The 19,884-nt window shown below is 48.4% G+C and overlaps 1 protein-coding gene across 2 annotated transcripts in view; it reads right to left on the reverse strand.

Moving 5' to 3' along the window:
• The window catches only part of MCM3AP (minichromosome maintenance complex component 3 associated protein), a 42,397-nt gene that overhangs the window by 9,007 nt on the left and 13,506 nt on the right, over positions 1-19,884 (reverse strand). For both annotated transcript variants that reach the window (XM_057546121.1, XM_057546120.1), the window contains exons 11-23: positions 18,579-18,739; positions 17,609-17,850; positions 17,153-17,364; positions 16,423-16,523; positions 12,458-12,589; positions 11,971-12,084; positions 10,528-10,680; positions 8,779-8,976; positions 6,921-6,989; positions 6,702-6,836; positions 5,240-5,393; positions 467-725; positions 151-248 (exon numbers count right to left, since the gene is read on the reverse strand). In XM_057546121.1, coding sequence (XP_057402104.1) covers positions 151-248; positions 467-725; positions 5,240-5,393; positions 6,702-6,836; positions 6,921-6,989; positions 8,779-8,976; positions 10,528-10,680; positions 11,971-12,084; positions 12,458-12,589; positions 16,423-16,523; positions 17,153-17,364; positions 17,609-17,850; positions 18,579-18,739 — 2,028 coding nt within the window. The remainder of the gene's footprint in view (positions 1-150; positions 249-466; positions 726-5,239; positions 5,394-6,701; positions 6,837-6,920; positions 6,990-8,778; positions 8,977-10,527; positions 10,681-11,970; positions 12,085-12,457; positions 12,590-16,422; positions 16,524-17,152; positions 17,365-17,608; positions 17,851-18,578; positions 18,740-19,884) is intronic.

Raw genomic sequence — 19,884 nt, forward strand, 5'->3', positions numbered from 1 at the left:
TTATTTTGATTTCTGCTTATATTTTTAGAAAGTTTCCTGTCAAAACATAAAATTAAAAATGCAAGCAGTAATATACACTAAATTCAAGATAGAGTGAAAGGGAAAAAACTGAAATATCTTGTTGGACCTTTAAAAATAATGAAACCTTACCTTAGTCGTGCCTTGTAAATCACTAATGGAATCAGGGATCTCAATAACGGTATAATCTGAAATCAGCTTAGCTGAAACCAAATCCTGTAGCATCAGACCTTTAAGACAAACAGACGCAGGTCACCTGTCTCCTGGTAGAGGTCTGCAGGCGAGCAAAGGCATCTCACTGCTCTGACCCCGCCCAGCCCTGCCCCCAGTCACTGCAGCAGCTGCTGTCACATGACTCCAGACACCACACTGCCAGCACTTTCTCATACCCCCGGCTCTACCCACTTATTAAACATGCCAGCTCATAAATGGAACTGCCTTCACACACCAGCTTCCACTTCCTTCTCCACGGCGTCCCCTCCCGGGCTGGACACAAGAACCACCAGCGGAAGCGCAGGCTGGAAGGGCTTGGCCTGCAGGAGCTGCTTGATCTGCAGCAACGCCGACAGCCAGTACACGTCCTCCTCCGCCATGTCCTCACTCTTCACTTTGGGAGGAAGCAGCAGCATGAGCCCACTGGCTCCCAGGAGCTCCTTCTGTGTCTCCACAGCATCGAGGGCACAGTCGCTAAGAGCACCGTGGGCCACCTGGAACAGCACCCAGACCATCAAGATGGATGCACCAGGGGACAAATCAACAGTGAGCTTTGGTCCCAGAGTGAGCAGAGCCAAATGCTCACCGCACGCCAGGTCAGCCTCCCTCCGTGAGGCCGAGAATTAGTACGAAAATTAGTCATAGGTAATTCAGCCTCTGGCTAGACTTGTGTTGGAGCAATTTAATCTTAACAATTACCTCAAACAGGCTTGTAAAAAACGAGTAAGCCGGGACTTCCCTGGTGGCTTCCCTGGTGGTTAAGAATCCGCCTGCCAATGCAGGGGACACGGGTTGGATCGCTGGTCCAGGAAGATCCCACATGCCGTGGAGCAACTAAGCCCGTGCACCACAACTACTGAGCCTGCAGTCTAGAGCCCATGACCCACAACTACTGAGCCCACGTGCCATAACTACTGAAGCCCACACACCTAGAGCCTGTGCTCCGCAACAAGAGAAGCCACCGCAATGAGAAGCCTGCACACTGCAATGAAGAGTAGCCCCCGCTCACTGCAAATAGAGAAAGCCTGTGTGCAGCAAAAGACCCAACGCAGCCAAAAATTTTTTAAAATTAAAAAAAAAAGAAGAAAGAAAGAAACCCAAAGGAAACAGATACCGCACAGCACCTAAGAAAACTTATGCAAAAATCCTAATTTCCTCTGAGGATGCCTCCCTCTGGAAACAGTCATAAGATGATATGAAAAAGTCAAATAAGGACAAGAAAAAGGAAATCAATAACATATATATTATTAAAAACTCAATAGAACATTTGGAATACAAAGTCAAGGAAATCTCCCAGAAAACAGTATTAAAAAACAAGAGAGAAAATGGGATAGAAAGGATTAAGAGGCTCAGAGGCTCAACTGATGAGGTCAAACATCAGTCTAATACGAGTTCAAGAGAGAAGAGAATAAATGAGAAGGAAAGCAGATGTCATCAAGATGGAAAAACGTCAGTCTCCAGCCCACAAGGACCCACCAAGCCCAAATGATGAGGGAAGGAAGTCAGCACCAGAGCGCCAGGGACAGAGTGCAGGCTTCCAAAGAGAAACAAAGTGGGCCACAGAGAAAGGAACAGAACAGTTTCAGACATCTCAACAGCAATGCTGGACGGCAGGTGACAGTGGAGCAAACTAGAAGGAAAATAACTTTCAACCCATAATTCTATAAACCTAGCTAAACTATGAAGCAAATGTGAGGGTAAATACATTTTCAGACAGGCAAGAACACCACTCCTCCCACGCAGTCTTCCTTTGAAAGAAAGTGGAAAATATGTTCCATCAAACAAGAGACTAAACCAAGAAAACATCTTGCTGCTGCTGCTGCCGCCAATGGCAGCACCGAGCAAGTGCCTGATGTGTCGGACTGTGCGCCCTGTATGTATAACTCACTTCGTCCTCAAGGGTCCCTGTGCACAGCTGCGTGGCCCCAGGCTATCTGTTTTAGCTCCTCCCTCCCTGGCAAAACCGAATCATGAGTAAGAGCACTGACCCACAGGCGGCGCCCGGCCACGAGGACCCTGCCCAAGGCCAGGGTTAGGGGTGGAAGAGCAGGACTGAGCTCTTGGTCTGGAGGCCCCAGCGGCAGCCACACCCTGGGACACGTTATCAGCCTCAAGGGGAGCAGGAGGATGGCGCCTTCTCAGAGGGAGGGATAAGGTGAAGTGACAGGACATTTAGAAAACTCTACTAAGACACGTACAGCCCATGCGCCGGCACGTTTGGGTAATTATTAATGAAAGATGAAGGTAAAACTACTTAAGTAAGATAATGAGACAACTACTACTTGCAAAAAAATAAACAAATGTAGTCACAGAACACTTGCCGGTTCTGGGGCATATAGCCGTCACACAGCGCGCATGCGCACACGCATGCAACACACGGACCCACATGACCCCACTTGCTGAGATAATATAAAGTAATGATGTAGCCACCTGGAAGATGGGGAGGCTGCGAGGAACTGGGGTATGAAGAGTTCACGCCTCCCATAGTGGGGTGTGCAGCCCCAGGACGGCCCCCACGATGCCACCTCCTCGTGCTGATGTCCATGCACCGTCACCTGCCCTGAGTGTGAGCTGGGCCTAGTGACACGCTTCTAACAGTATCAGACAAACGTAATGGGATGCCACCTCTAAGATTAGGCTACAAAGAGATTATGCCAGCTTGCTCAGCTGACGGGAGCCAGCTGATGCCCTGTTGTGAGCTGCCTCACAAGAAGCCCACGTGGCATGGCCTGCAGGGAAGTGAATCCCGCCAACAACCACGAGAGTGAGCTTTCCAAGGAGACCAGAGCCCTGGCCTACATCTTGACTTACACCTGGTGAGGAATCCCGAGCCAGAGGGCCCATTTAAGCCACACCTGGACTTCTGCCCCACAGAAATTGTGAGTAACGAACGTTTGTTATTTAAAGCTGCCACATTTGGATGTTTTTTGTTTTTTGGGTTTTTTTGGCCGTGCCACATGGCATGCGGGGTGTTAGTTCCCCAACCAGGGATCGAACCCAGGCACCCTGCGGTGGAAACGCGGAATCCTAACCACTGGACCGCCAGGGAATTCCCAAAGCTGCCACATTTGGAGGTAACCTGCTATGTAGCAATAGATAACTAATACACATATTTTAATGCAAAGTCGGCAGAGAACATCTAAAGTGGATAAATAAGAGAAATGGCAGAGTAAGGACATGATATGGAAACAGGACAGAAGTCAAGCCTTGGGGAAAGGAGCTAGAAGAAGGGGCAGGGGCTGCAATTTCTCATCATAAGTCATGTGGTGCTATCTGAGTTTTTAACTACATGCAAGTATTATTTTGACTTAAAATTTTAAGAATAAAGGCAAGAACAAACTAATTGTCCAGTAGGTGAAGTCTGACTCTGTCATCATAGGAAAAAGGGAAGTACATGCCCCAAGATGTTTCTGTTACCTCTGAATGGTGAGAGCTTAGATGGCTCTTATAATCTTTATACTTCCTCTGTATTTCCTTGTATTTTTAAAGTTTCATATATGTATTACTTTCACATTTAAGAAATACAGTAAATAGTATTTAAATGGAAAGAAACAAACAAAAATCCTATAGTCAAACTACAATTTGCAGCAGTTCCAAGGACAGAAGGAACATGCAGGGGAGTGTCACATGCAGGTGTCCGGGTGCGTCATGAAGGTGACTGTCAGGAAGAGGACAGGTCTGGGGTGCAGGCCTTCAGGTCAGGACGCGGTGGGGAGGGCCGCTGCCACCGGGCCCTGCTCTGAGCACGCCGCCGGTCGTGACCACCACACTACGCAAGGCACCAGGCCCAAGTCGGACAGCTGGCCACCGCAGCAGCTACCAACACCAGGTCTGCTCAGTGCTGAAGCCCACACTTCCTGCCCTGCACTGCTATTTTCTAAGTAAATAAAATACACATCTGGTTTTATTTCTGAACACACACAGTAAAACCTCAAATTCATTTATGCAAGTCTGAATCTAATGAGGAAACAGGTTCTCATTAAACAAGAATCTCTCAGGGAACCAATTAAGCTCAGTATTGTACAAACATCTATAAAGCACAAAAATTAGGGACTTCCCTGGTGGCGCAGTGGTTAAGAATCTGCCTGCCAATGCAGGGGACATGGGTTCGATCCCTGGTCTGGGAAGATCCCACATGCCACAGAGCAACTAAGCCCGTGCGCCACAACTACTGAGCCCATGTGCCACAACTACTGAAGTCCGCGCACCTCGAGCCCGTGCTCCGTAACAAGAGAAGCCACTGAAATGAGAAGTCCGTGCACTGCAACGAAGAGTAGACCCCGCTCACCGCAACTAGAGAAAGCCCATGTGCAGCAACGAAGACCCAATGCAGCCGAGAGAGAGAGAGAGAAAGAAAGAGAGGGAGAGGGAGAGAAAGAGAGAGGAAGGAAGTAAGGCAGAAAGGGAAAGGAAACGAAAGGAAAGAAAATTAGAACTTATAATCAAAAACTGAGGGCAACTTTAATGTAAAACAAAAACAAGTAACCTGAAATGCCCAATACTGAACCTATGTGAAAACTGCATAGGATTAAAAAACATTAGTCTTTTGGTAAGACCTGATATATCAGGAAGCTATTTTAACAAATATTTCAGCAGCTGACAGACCATATGAGATGCAACAGCCACTGCATTTTTTTGTAATGCTCTGTCTCATCCCTCTTGGGTTAGTTACCAGAGGTCCGTGGAATTCAGGGCTTCTGAATTATAGGTGAACATATGTACTTTTCAGGATTGTTCTGGGTTTTCACCAAGTTCTCAAAGAGAGGTCTGTGACCCAAGACAGTTAAGACTCACTGCACTCCTGAGAATCTAGCCTGGTCTCTCACACCAAGGGGGTGTGCATGGGATGTCGTCAAGACGCAAGGAGGAACAGATACGACACTTGCTTCTGAGCCTCCCACATTGTTTCAGGGCCACTTCAGGGAAGTTACATGATTCCAATCATGCCTGGGAGTGAGTGCGAATGAGAAAACCACAGAAGTAAATACACTAAGTGACGGTCACTCACCTTGATGCACACACTGACAGAAACTGTCTCATTCCCCTTGCTGCTGAGAGTGTTAAAGAGAGTGAGTGTCTGAATGCCACCAACATCACAGCATGTGTCATCCACTGAGCCATCATCTCCTATGAACTTGACCTTTAACCAATTTGCTAGAATTCTGTGAATAAAAGAAAGTAACACTTGAAGGAGAGTCTAATCCTAAATTCGAACTACAAAGAGAAATATTACACAGATGTAAATCCACAAACACCAAATCTTACTATAAAGTTGATCTGAACTAATAAACAGGCTGTGATTTTTTAAATGGAGTTAGGAACTCTACTGGGTTATATATTTGAGAAGCCACTCATTCTAATGTGATTTATGATTTTGAAGCACTAAGAAAAGATTTTGAGCAACAGAAAAGGTCCTTAGAGTTTACCATACAACCCAGCAATTCCACTCCTAGGTATGTAACTAAAATAACCGCAAACATATGTCCACACAAACACTTACACGTCAATGTTCACAGAAGCGTTATTCATAATAATCAAAAAGTGGAAACACCACAAATGCCCATCAACTGATGAACAGAGAAATAAAATGTGATATATTCGTGCAATCAAATATCATTCGGCCACAAAATGAAGGACTAATATATGCTACAACATGCATGAACCTAGAAAACATTATGCTAAGTGAAAGATGCCAGTCATAGAAGACTACATGTTTTCGGGTTCTATTTGTATGAAATGTCCAGAATAGGCAAATGAATAGAGACAGAAAACAGATTAGTAGTTGCCAGGGGCTGCAGGTAAGGAGGGATGGACTGCTAATGGGCATGGATTTCTTTTTAGGTGAAAAAATGTTCTGCAATTAGATAGTTGTGATGGTTATACAACTCTGTGAATATACTAAAACCAGTGAAATGTACACTTCAAATGGGAGAAATTTATGATATGTGAATTACATCTAAAAAAGAAAAGTAACACGTTCTGTAGTTGCTTTAAAAGTATGGTTTCTGGAAGCAACTTGGTTATAAGAAATTATGCTATGTCAACTTTTTCTATTTCTTTTTAAAAACGCCAGAAGTTTTTTACCTAAGGAAAAAATGGAACTATAGCAAACAAACTAAACTGTCTTCCCCAAGAGTCTAAAATGAAGCAGGTGCTAATCAATATACCTCAGCATAGCTTTAAGTCACAATCAAGTCTGAAATGTTTTTGGACAAAGACTGTTGCCAACTGTACAAAATAAAAATGTGAAAAATCTAAAGCGTCAACTTCAAATAACAAACAAAACAGCCTGCAAAACTAAGCATCAAAATGAAAGCAGGCGTCAGGGTCCCCCGGAGGAGAGGAGCACACTGGGCTGACACCCGGCCACCCCCGTGTGCACCACTCAGCTCCCAGATGCTCTGGAGAAGTCACTCCGCCCCCCGGCCGCTTGCTCAGCACCCAGCCCCACAGGGGGAAACCCCCCTGACCTGCCAGGACTCCCTGGGGACTGCTCTTCTCCATCAGGCAACACCAGCACCAGCTTCCAAAACACGCGCTCCTGCCGCCCCGGGAGGTGCTCAGCCACGAGGGATGGCAGGTCCAGGGGCGCCCATGCCGCGTCACTGGAAGGGACAGAGCACCACAGGTGAGCCACCACGCGAGCCCCCGGCAGGAGCAGCGTACACGGCGGGCGGGGGGTGGCCAACCTCAGCAGCTGCTGGAAGAAGTGCTGAACCTTCATCTGGCGCGCCACCTTGTCTCTGAGCCGCCTTAGCCTGCGAAGGAAGAACCACAAGAGCCTGCGTGAGGCCCACTCAGCACCCACGGAGGGACTTGATAAGCACTGAGTCATGTTCTGAGTGCACGGTAATTGGTTAGTGAGGGTCTCCCAGCGGGGAATACTTAGGAGGCCAAGAAACTTTTTCTGATAGAGAAACAGTTTAGTCAGAGGACTTGTTCATTCCATAAATATCAAGCAATTATCTACTGTGTGCCAGTCATGGCAGATCAGCAGTAAACCGACAAAAATCTTGCCCCGCTAGAACACACGCTCTTGTAGGAAGAGAAGGGCCTCTGTTAGTGGATGGCGTGACAGGTGCGGTGGGCATGCTGTGGACTTACACAGGGTGGTCAGAGGTGATATGGGAGCAAAGACGGAAGGAAATAGGGGCACCAGCATGTGAGTTCTGGGGGACAGGCCGACCAAGTCAGGAGTGGGCCTGGCACGTACACAGAATGAGCACAGGGAGAGCAGCGGGGGCCAGCCAGAGGGCAGGGTGTGGGCCGCTATGAAAGGACTCAGAGAGCAGCCCAGGGACATCAATAGGGACGTGAGGCGACCTGACTCTGATGTGGTGGTGAGGACACCAGGGTGCAGGGGTCAAGGGCGGAAGCCAGCAGACGGACAGGTGGCTACGTGAGAGGGGTTGGCAGTGGAGGTGGTGAGGGTAGAGCCGCAGGATGGTGGGTCTGAGTCCAGGTGTGACCCAGCCCAGGGAGGACAGGCTGGCATCCTGTGAGCCAGAGGAGGCACCGAGTGCAGCAGGCCAGGTGAAGATTAGGTTCCAGTGTTGAACTGGGGACACGGGGAAGAGGCATCGGCTGGAGATGCACGAAGGGAGCTGTCAGCGTGCAGGATGGAAAAAGATTACCAGGGGAGGAGGCAGAGGGGAAGAAGAGGGGACGGGGGTTGTGCTGGAGGGCAGGGGAGAGGACAGAGAGAGGGCCGTCCTGACACAGGTGACACAGCCAGGACTCCAGGAGGCAGCCGGGCCAAGGCTGAAGGCCCCGACACGCACAGCACATCAGAGACAGGCCAGCACCGTCACCACCCTGCTTGCAGATGCAGGCACAGGACCCAGGGACGTGGGCAGCTACACAAAGTTTGTTAGAGGCGTGGAGCTGGTGAGAGCCCAGGCGAGGACAAGATGTGCCTCGAGACCCCAGCGGGGGGGCTGCCACTGCGCCTCTGTGTCGTCCTCCTAGGCCCCCACCGGGAGGTTCCTCTCCAGAGGTGACAGGGGCCTGGTCTGAAGAGAGAGGCCGAGCCCTGCATGGCCAGGATTGGGCAGCTGAAGCCAGGACCTGGGCAGGGAGCCGGGCACATGCGGGGTGGCCAGGAGGAGTGGCAAGGAGGGCCATGCGAGGGGACACAGGGAGGGAGCCTGTAAGAGGAGAGACCTGACGGCGGGAGGGGGAGTCGCTAAAACGCTGCCACCGCAGACCCAGGGTAGCAGAGGGGTCGGGGTGGTGGTGGGGGTGAGGCCAACACGGACCTCTGGCTCCACCACTGAGAATGGACATGATGTGTCCTTAAGCTAGGAAGGCAAGGAGAAAACAGGTAATTCCAGGGAAAATTCGATTAGCAGGACCAGGAGTGTTTTAAGGGGAAAAGGCAAGTGAAATCACAGCAGGTAGAGCAACTCGCACTCCAAAAACGTAATCCTGCATCTGTCTTCACCTCCTCTGACTCCACCCATCTTCCCTGCAAACAGACGTGTTAATCCACACTCTCGATAAAGCCAGTTGGGGCAGGAGGCACTTAGGAGGCCCCGGGCCGCTGACCTGGTGCAGGAGATGCCCACTCTCCCTGCGTGGCCCAGATCCAGGAGGCCCCTGGCCAGGTTCTCCTCTGCAATGGGGCACTCTGCGCTGGGCGCCAGTGCCCTCAGCCGGTCGTCCACATCCACACAGCAGGGCGCCGCAGGGAAGGCCCGCATCTGGCGCCTCAGTTTCTTCCGGGCTGTGACAGCTTCCCTCCACCTAGAGGAGAGACCAAAGTGTCATCACTGGGTGTTTTTGCCATGGGGACGAGGCAAAAACATCTCCAGCATGAACATGGGAAACATTTTCTGCCAGTATGTTTAGGTCTTTTTCAGCAACAGATCTCAAACTGAGAAATGGATCAGAACTGAAACTCAAGGTACAGGGGATGGATGATAGCCAATGAGTGGTGGGCAACGAAACTACTGAACTTAAGAGTGAATGCTGAGGGACTTCCCTGGTGGCGCAGTGGGTAAGACTCTGTGCTCCCAATGCAGGGGGCCGGGTTCGATCCCTGGTCAGGGAACTAGATTCCACATGCATGCCGCGACCAAGAGTTCGCCCATGCCCCAACTAAGGAGCCAGTGAGCTGAAACTAAGGAGCCTGCGAGCCGCAAGTAAGGAGCCCGCCATGCCACAACTAAGACCTGGTGCAACCAAATTAATTAATTAATTAAAAAAAAAAAAAAAAAAGAGTGAATCCTGAACAGTCTCTGGAGGCCAACTTGCCAATCTGGATACAAACACAGATCCATATACCCTTTGACCCAGCAGACACCACCGACAGGATTTTCCCTCCAGACATGTGTGCACCTGTGTGAAATGTCTGTACAAGGATGCCACTGCAGCACTCTTTGTCACAGCTAGAGAGAGAAAGCCATGTGAAAGGCTACCAGTGGGACAAGGCAGGTCATCTACCACGTGCTCTGGCAACGCCACCTCGGTGCACTGACGGCAATGGGGAGAGGCCACCGTGCTGCTGCAGTCAGGTCTCCGCCCTAGGTCACAGAGAGTCGAGAAGAGTCTGGCACACAGTAGGGAACGTGTGCCCACCTGTGCCAGCCACCACACACAGGTCAGAGGTCCTCGTGGGACGGAGACTCATTTCTCACTGAGTCCCCTTTTACACGGCTGCAACTGTCAAGTACACTATTACTTTCTTTAACTGTTATTATGAAATGAATTATCATATAACATACGTAACACATGTACACCCATTTTAAAGATTAATGATAAATCAAACACCCACATCCTTCCATGCAGTTGAGAATGGGCGGCCAAGACCAGCACCTGATGCCCACGGGCGCTGCTCAGTCACACACCCTCTCATTCCCAAAGGTAACCACTATGTTGGGTTTATGTTTGTTATTTTCCTTCTTTAAGGTTGTACTACTGTACATAAATTCAAAACAATCCATTTGGTTTGAATATGCAGTTTGTATGTTGCACACATTTCCCTAACAATTGCTTTTTTTCACTATAAATTACGTTTTGGAAATTCATCCATGTGGGTGCATACAGCTGTCATTTGGCTTGTTCATGGCCCTCTCCCTGTGTCTAGCACGTTGGGTAAACAGCAGAAGGCTACCTATAAACATCTGTCGAAATACAGAGCGGGCCCCCCACCCCAATCTAGTTCTTTACTTAGTTTATACCCTTTAGGAAGGAACATGTTACATGTGCGTATTATCAGCTGCTTCTGGAAGTATAATCTTTGTAAAAGACTCTCCCTGTATGCATTGATTTTATCTGTAAGGACATGGGACTCACCGCTGGAGATACTTGCAGAAGCACTGAAGTTCCTGGAGGGTCTCTTTTGCAGTGTGGAAAATTTCCTCCCCAAGAAAGAAGTCCACCAGGTGGGCACAGACGTCCTCACAGCAACGGGCCACGCGGAGCCTCTGCTCTGTCTCCACTGCACTCCTAGGGAAAAGGGCAATCAGCATGAGAGACACTGCACCCAAGGCCCCACCCTGAAGGCCTGCCTTAAAAGCATGAGTCCACGTCCTTAATACTGAAATGTAATGATATCTTTGCTGCAAGAAAAGCTTGAAGATTTTATTTTATATAATGCACAGACATCTGGAAATTTAGAGAAAAAAGAACTAAAGTGGTACAGGGTACAAGATTATAGATCCAACAGGGCCCTTATAGATAGTCAAGAGATAACCCTGTATCTTATAGTGAGAAATTTAATTTTTAAATGACCATTGAGACAACTGAAATATCTTCTCATCAACAATATCTGATGTTTGCAATTAGAAATGTCTCAAGGATATGATAGCTGGCTATAGAGGCTGACAGCCTAAGGTCATGTGACAGTGGCCCTCAGATAAACCAGAATCTGAAAGAGATTTTTTACAACAAAATCCTATCAACCAAGGGATCACAGAGGCCTTTATCAAATATATTTAGCCATTAAGTCAAAGAAGCCCAGACAGGCAAGACCCATTTCCGATAGCCGTCCTCTGTGGCGATGGAGACAGCCCTGGGCCAAGCTGTAGTCCAAGCCTTCTGGAACTGCAGAGAACAGCAATTTCCCTGCACGTCAATGAGTCCTAGGTTTTACTTCTCTCTTAATACCCCTTCCTGGGATTAAGAACAGACAAACACCCATCATTTGTGAAGTCTCTTGCTTATAGTAAACAGTGAAATAGACTCCCAATTAATAGAAATGGAAAGAAATATTAATTAAACAATATACTCTGCCTCCTGGCTATATTCCCCATCTGCACCAGAGGCTGCAGGCCTATCTCAGGGGAACTTAAATGCAAGGACAGATTTCCCAGCACAACTGAACCTCTTTCTTCCCTGAAGCTTGGCACTGAAATTAATAAAGTTCTTAAGTGAAATAGCTCAAAGGAATCTTTTAACATACAAAACAAAGGAAAAGATCTTCTACTTGAGAAAAACTAACGGTAAGTAACCTGGTGTGGAGAAGACCACCAGCGAATTCTTTTGCTAACAGAAACATCCCCACACCCAGGGCTGGGTCAACAAGGAGGATGAGAGTGAAAGTGAGGGCCTCCCTGGAAGCAACGCACGCAAGAACAGGGACAGCCTGTTAGTGTTTGGCTAACCAGAAGATACACTCCTTGTCAAAATGAAAGCCAGCTAGCCTGAGCTGGACCAGCCTGGCCATGGTGCCTCTAACCCTCCTCCCGCCCGCCCGCCCACCCGCCTCACCCTGCAGGACACCAGCGCTTCACTTACTTCAACTCCTGGGAGCAGGTTTCCCTCACACGTTCTGTCACCACGAGCTCTGTCAGCTCTGCAGCTAGGTCCTGGCTCAGCTGAGTTAACACCAGTTCCCTCTCTTGTTTCAACCTAAGGGAAAAGGAAAAAGAGCACAAGAAATAACAGTCGTCACACTCTGTGACCTTGCGAGTGGGGATTTGAGTTGTGCTGCCTGGCCCCTCTGGCAGGCCTGACACCTCTGGTTCCACCAGACAGGCCACACAGCCACGCCCACTCCAGTTCCCGGACCACCACCCACACTCCCTCTCGATGGGGAGGGGCTGCTGCTTACAAGGTGGGACCTGCCCGCTCCCTGGGCCACAGTGTACGAAGGCGCAGGGCGAGCCGTGGGTCTGATACGAGTGCAGTGGGCAAAAGCGAGAGCACCCTAGGCCAGGGCAGGCTCTCCCCCTGTGCACACACTCCACCCCCTACGCGCACTGCAGGGGCGCGACACCCTCACCTCTCTTCTTCAGCGCGCCGCCTCTCTTCCTCTTTTCGCTCCCTTTCCTTCGTCACTTCTTCAGTTGCCATGTGCCTCAAAATGCCCACGGTCGCAGCTGTTAACAGCTCCTCCATAGCAGCACTGGAAACACTAGACAGAGCAAAGTGGACACGGCTCTAAGTAAACAATAAAAGCCACACAGGGCTTCCCTGGTGGCGCAGTGGTTGAGAATCTGCCTGCCAATGCAGGGGACACGGGTTCGAACCCTGGTCTGGGAAGATCCCACATGCCGCGGAGCGATTGGGCCCGTGAGCCACAATTACTGAGCCTGCGTGTCTGGAGCCTGTGCTCCGCAACAAGAGAGGCCGCGATAGTGAGAGGCCCGCGCACCGCGATGAAGAATGGCCCCCACTTGCCGCAACTGGAGAAAGCCCTCACACAGAAACGAAGATCCAACACAGCCATAAATAAATAAATAAATAAATAAATATATTAAAAAAAAAAAAAGCCACACAAACCGTATCACTAGACTTCTAATACGAGCAAGGGAAAAAATACCTATTTGCCTTCCAGCATAAAAATCAAGCCCATGGTTAGGAACACACAATCTATCAAAACTGACGCAGGAAAAAAAGAAAATCTGAATAAACCTATAACTAGTTAAGAGATTGACTCAGTATTTAAAAACATCTCCCAGCAAAGAAAAATCCAGGATGAGATGGCTTCACTGGCAAATTCTACCAAACACTTAAAGAACTAACACCAACCCTTCTCAAACTCTTCGAAAACACCGAGGCACAAGGAACACTTCCTAACACCTCTACGAGCCCAGCATTCCCCTGACCTGATACCAAAGCCAGACAAAAACACCACAAGAAAACTAGTGACCAATATCCCTTGTGGATGTTGAAGTAAAAATCCTTAACAAAATACTAGCAAACCAAAATTAAGCAATATACCGAAAGGATTATACACTACCAAGTGTATAATCTCACACTACCAAATGAGATTTATTCCTGAAATGCAACAAATGAAAATCAATATAATACAACCACATTAATAAACTGAAGGGGAAAAAACCCACACAATCATCTCAATTAATGCAGAGAGAGCATCTGACAAATTCAATACCATTTCATGATAAAAACACTCAATAAATTAGGAAGAGAAGGGAACTTTCTCAAAATGATAAAGACCATATATGAAACACCTACTGCTAACATCATATTCAGTCGTGAAAGACAGAAAGCTTTTCCTCTAAGATCAGTAACAAGACAAGAGTGCCCTATCTGGCATTTCTATTCAACACCGTATTAAAAGTTATAGCCAGAGCAATTAGACAAGAAAAATAAAAACATCCAAACTGGAAAGGAAGAAGAAAACTATGTGTATTCACAGATGACAGGATCTTATATGTAGAAAATCCTAAGGGATCCACTCAAAAGCTATTACAATAAAATAAAGTTCAACAAGATTGGAATATAAGGATCAACACCCAAAAATCAATGGCATTTCTATACACGAGCAATGAACGTTCTGAAAGTGGAATTGAGGAAACAATTCCGTCTACAATAGCGACAAAAAGAATAATATAATTAGGAACAAATTTAACCAAAGAAACAAAAGACTTGTACAATAAAAATTATAAAACGCTGCTGAAAGAAATTAAGGCAGACATAAACAAATGGAAAGACATCCATGTTCATGGACTGGAAGACTTAATATTGTTAAGATGTCAGTACTACCCAAAGCAAGCTACAGATTCATTGGCATCACCATCAAAATCCCAACATAACTTTTTGCAGAAACAGAAAAACCCATCCTAAAATTCTTATGAAATTTAAAGGGCCTCCAAATAGGGAAACAGTCTTCAAAGAGAAAGTTGAAACAAAGCTGAAGGACTCGCACTTTGTGATTTCAAAACTTACAACTTACTACGAAGTTATAGTAATCAAATTAAAACAATATGGTACTAACATAAAAACAGACATATATGCCAATGGAATACAGAGCCCAGAAAGAAACCCTCACATATATGGTCAACTGACTTTGAACAGGGTGGCAAGACCATTTGAAGGGGAAAGGACAGTCTTTTCAACACTGGTGCTGTGAAAACTGGATACCCACATACAAAAGAACAATGTTGGATCCTTATCTTACACAGTATATAAAAACAAAATCAAAATGGATCAAAAACCTAAATTTAAGAGCTGAAACTATAAAACGCTTAGAAGAAAACCCAGTGGAAAATCTTCACAACATTGGATTTGACAGTGATTTCTTGAATATGATACCAAAAGCACAGGCAACAAAAGAAAAATAGATAAATTGGACTATATAAAAATTTTAAATTTTTGTGCATCAAAGGACACTATCAAAAGAGTGAAAAGACAATCCACAGATTGGGAAAAAAATATTTGCAAATCAAATATTGAAAAAGGATTAGTATCCAGAATATGAAAGAACTCCTACAACTCAACAACAAAAAAATTCAAGAATGGGCAAAGGACTTAAGTAGACATTTCTGTAAAGAAGATACACAAGTGGCCAAAAATTACATGAAAAGATGCTCAACATCATTAGTCATTAGAGAAATGCAAATCAAAACCACAGTGAGTTACCACTTCACACATTATAATGGTTATTATTTAAAAAAACAAAAAAAAGGACAGCAAGTGTTGGCAAGAATGTAGAGAAACTGGAACCCTTGTGCACTGCTGGTGCAGATGCAAAAATGGTGCTGCCGTTGTGGAAAACAGTTTGGTGATTTCACAAAAAAGTAAAAATAGATCATATGATCTAGTAATTCCACACCTAAACATATACCCATAAGAACTGAAAGGGACTCAAACAGTTATTTGTGCCCCAGTGTTCACAGCAGCATTATTCACAATAGCCAAAAGGTGGAAACACCTTATTAAGCACAGGTGAATAAATAAAATGTGGCATATATACATGTGTATGTATGTGCATATATTTAACGAAGTATTGTTCAGAAATAGATCTGGAAGTAGACAATGGTGATGAATATCCAACATTGTAAATATACTTAATGCCATTGAATTGTGAGCTTAAAAATGGTTAAAATGGTAAATTTTGTTATGTATATTTTACCACACAAAAAAAAAACCCCATGGAAGTCTTACTTATTTTTATCTCCATCAAATAGAAAGTATGTATCTAATTCTAGTATATAAAAAACTGAACAAACCTATGAACAAGACTGACCCTTTTGTGTAAACTACATTTATACAGGGAAATATCTGGTTGGCCAAAAAGTGCCTTCAGTTTTTAAGTATTGATAATACCCTTTCGTATAATTGTGTCACTTTATATGTACTAGAATTTTTTTAAAAAGTTTGAAATCCTTAAGAAAGTCTGACTTACTAAACTTGACAGATTTTAATTAACTATTAACTCCAAAAGTTGCTTAAACGTTTAGAAAGATTTTGATTATTAAATTTATCAAGACTAGATGCTTAAAGTGTTCCACAAAATCAGCTTTATAAAATTTATAAGTGTAGTTTGAAATGTCTAAGGAAATTTCATCATGGTGTTAAATGCAAATGGTATAAAATGTTTAAGGGAATTTAATCTGTCAAATTTATAAACTGCGACTTAATCCAAGATCAAGTAAAGTGAGTGTTTTTATTTTTTAACAGAGAATGAACTAATTATAACTAGATTTTTTTTATTACTAGATTTTTTATCACGTTTAAAGTTTAAAGAAAAACAGGTTTCTAATTTACAACTTTAATAAACCTAATGCTACTCAAAAATCATACACACAGAGAAACCACCTGCAAACGACAAACACAGGTCAGGAACGTGAGGGATTATACCCACCAGCGAGCAGGACCGACATTTAAGCCTGTACAAAGGCGTAGCTGTGATCTCTCATTGGAGACTGAGAGCAGCTTTATGAGAGGAAGCCTCTGGAGGGAGTGCACACAGCCTCAGAGCAGGACAGGCACCACACTTACCCCAGGGCTGCGGCTGCGAAGGCTGCCCCAGCGGCACCAACTTCCTCGCAGTCCCCCTGAAGAACCTCCTGGATGAGCTCATCCACCACCTGCACCAGGTCCTAAGGAGAGGGCGGACGGGCGTCAGGAGCACTGGCTGGGGAAACGCCGCCTCGATCCAGACCCAGCTTATCACCAAGCAGTCCGCCTCCACAGCCTAAGGTACTGAAGGTCTTCACGGAACCAGAGACATCATGGACCGTCCCGCCCAGCTCAGAAACCCCTCCAAGACCTCATCACTGAGAGCTGTTTGAAGGCGTCTAATGACCCTTACATGGGGGTCGGCTGTGCGCTCCTGGAAAGGGTTCCTGCTAATAACCAGAGAGGAGCCTTCTGGACATGCCAGGACAAGCCTGCTGCCTGCTCAACGACGGCCATTCAGACGGCCACATGCCGCACCCCAACGTCACACGTCCCCAGCTTCTGCGGCCCTTCCTCATTCCCCACCTCGGGCCTCCTAAGATCCCCCAGTGGGGTGGTGCCCAGTGCCTGCCCAAGCAACAGGGTGGCGAGATCAAGTCACACAACCTGTGTGGTGGGTAGGCCCTGCTCGGCCCCGGGGCCACCTGTCAGAGGCATGCTGACCACAGGGACACCCCAGGGACACAGACAGCGGTCAGACTGGACATCAGAGGCAGCTGGATGTTTGCCCACGACGGGCTCTCAGAGCCCTGACAGAAAGGTCCCTTACCTCGTCCGAGTACACAGGTGCAGACTTCGGGGGAAGGAGCTCCAGCTGCACAGGGGGCTGCACGGGGGGCTGGAAGAGGCTGGGTGCCAGGCTCAAGGGCAGTGCCGGCAGGTGTGGAGGAGAAGCTGGCACAGGGGTGGGCAGGGCCTGAAGGAGGAGAGCCGGGGGGGTCTCGTCCCCCTCCGCACCGCACTCCTCTCCTCTCCCTACACCTGGAAGGAACAGGCAAACGTGGGCACCAAGGACAAGCCCTGGCCACCCTCCCCAAGCAGACCACCACAGGGCGCCTCCTGAGCCATGAGCCGGGGGACCGCGTGCGCCTCACCCGCGGGAACAAAGCACCGTGGCGCCAGGGAGCCGTTCAGGCAGCACCGAGCTGACGTCCGCCGGGCCCCAGGACGAGGCCTCCCAGGGGGAGCACAGCGGGTGCCCTCCTGAGACCGCAGCCTCACTCACCCGCCACGTCCAAGCCGGGTCTCTGAGTGCCCGTGGGCAGCTCCGCAGCCAGGCTGTCCCCGACGTACTTGTTCTGGGAGTTGAAGCTGCACACGGGGGTGTGACGGGGGACAGGGGGTAACGGCCCTCCATTCACGATCTCCCCAACTGACACCGTCAGCTTCCTGGTAATAAACACCGACTTCCTGGCCTTGGATAAACCCTCTGGTTCCAGGAACGAGGACCGGTTCAGCTCAACACAGCTACACAGACCACAAAGAACCCACGGAGAAGCGTTACACAGGCGAGAGGCCGCCCTTCACCTCCTCAGTGCCCTGCGGTCACTGTGTCGCCAGACGGCCACGTGGAAATGAGGGGAGGCAGCAAAGGCCGAGCCCACGGCCCGGCCCACGGCATCCACCACTGCCAGCGCTTCCTTCTGACACAGGAGCCACCTGGCCTCACGGTTAGCGGCCCCAGGCGCAGCCACGCTCCCCTACACGCTCCCAGCTCATCCCGCGAGGGCAGGTCTGCAGGGAGCAGACGGGGCCAGGGCTGAGGAGTCAGAGGAGGATGGGTTCAGGGAAACCCCAGATCCGGACACGACAGGCTACACATTATGGAGCCATTTTCTGGGAGAGGGTCCACAAGTTCCACCACGTTCTCAAAACTCTGACTGCAGCAGAGGAGAAGCCCTGGCCTGGCCAGAGAGGCCATCTTCAGGGACAGAACAAGGAAGGCCCCAACCTCGACCATCAGGTTCTTGAGTAACTTGGGAAAAGTCAGGAAGAGTCTGAACCCTAACCTGCTGACGAACAGCGTGTGGCCTGGGGACATCCCCCGCGGTTCTGACCCTCGCCTGCTCCCCGGCACCCCAGGCAGCGGAGCGTGCCTTCTCCAGGGCCTGGCGCGCAGCTGGCACTTCCCAGCCTTCCCAGAATTAAACGGGAGGAAAGGAGAGAGGCCCGGCGGTGCGGGCCTCGGTGCTTACCCGTCGGAGACGGTGAGGCCGTGGCAGCTGAGGAAGTCTGTGGCCTCCTCGCCGTCTCTGAAGAGCAGCATGCGCACCACGCCGTCCAGGGGAAAGGTGGTGGAGCGCTGAGTGCTCGCAGTGTAGGCCACGTTGAGCGCTCGGAGCGCGTCCTTGCGGATCTGAGAGGAGAAGCCGAGCCACTGAGTCGCCGAGGGTCAGGCGCTCCATGACCGCAGACGGCTCAGTCCCTCTGGAAAGCACCCCGGGTCCCAAGCTTAGCGCTCATCGGGCCGTCTGCTCAGCAGAATGCCCAGAAGTGATGCAAAGCAAACAGTTTCACATCCGGAAAAGGCTGGGCCATGAAGGCGTTATTTTTAAGAAAAACTAGAAAACAAACCATCCAACAGCAGGGCAGGGAGAGTACACTGTGCATCCGCCACTCAACAGAAAGCGCTACAGCTGCTAAAAATTACTGCAGACATGACGGAACGCCATGGAAAGTGTGTGACATGAAACTGAGTACAAGTCAGAGAGAAAGTTGCTTCACAGCATCACACTGAGCATTTTAAGCACGTGGACAGGGGGAACCATGAAGGCGCTGACAGCTTAGTCTGATCCCAGGACTCCGGTGGCCCTGCTCCTCCTCTTCAGTGTGCTTTAACCAGTTCAACCCAGATCAACGGTGTGACTTCAAGGCTGGCATGCATGTCCACGCTGAGTGTCCAACAGTGAACAGACAAGACCCCTGTCCTCACGTAGCTGACGTGGCAGGAGACACCAACATTGAACAAAATGAATGTACCAAATGCACAGTGCTTTTAAGTGCGTTTAACGGTGATAGAGCGGCAGAAAGAACAGCTGAGGAAGAGGACGGGGAGCGCCCTGCCGAGAAGGGGGCAGCCAAGCCAGGCCCCGCAGGAGGGGAGCACCGTGCACTCTGAGAGCAGGGAGGACAGCAAGCGCAAAGGCCGAGGCAGGCGCGTGCTGGGGGCTGCGGGCGCCGGGGGCGGAGCCAGGGAAGATGGGAGAGGAGACGAGGTCCAGGAGACAATGGGCCACTGTGGGCCGCTGTTAGTGAAACACTTTGTCCTTCTAAAGAAAAATACTTCGATTTCTTTTGAGTTTAAAATTATTAAAATGGGTACAAATGGTCGACTATCACTTGTATTTATCAACTGCAGAGTTCCCCAAGCGGCACATTGTTACAAATCTTTTCATTTGTTCCAGAATTTCAGTTCTCTTGGAAACTGTCAGATCTGACAGTGAGCAAACTTGCAGAAGACTTTGCCTGGGATGTGATGGTGGGTTTAGTCACTGTTTACAG

This window comes from Balaenoptera acutorostrata, chromosome 4 (assembly GCF_949987535.1).
Source record: "Balaenoptera acutorostrata chromosome 4, mBalAcu1.1, whole genome shotgun sequence".
NCBI lineage: Eukaryota > Metazoa > Chordata > Mammalia > Artiodactyla > Balaenopteridae > Balaenoptera > Balaenoptera acutorostrata.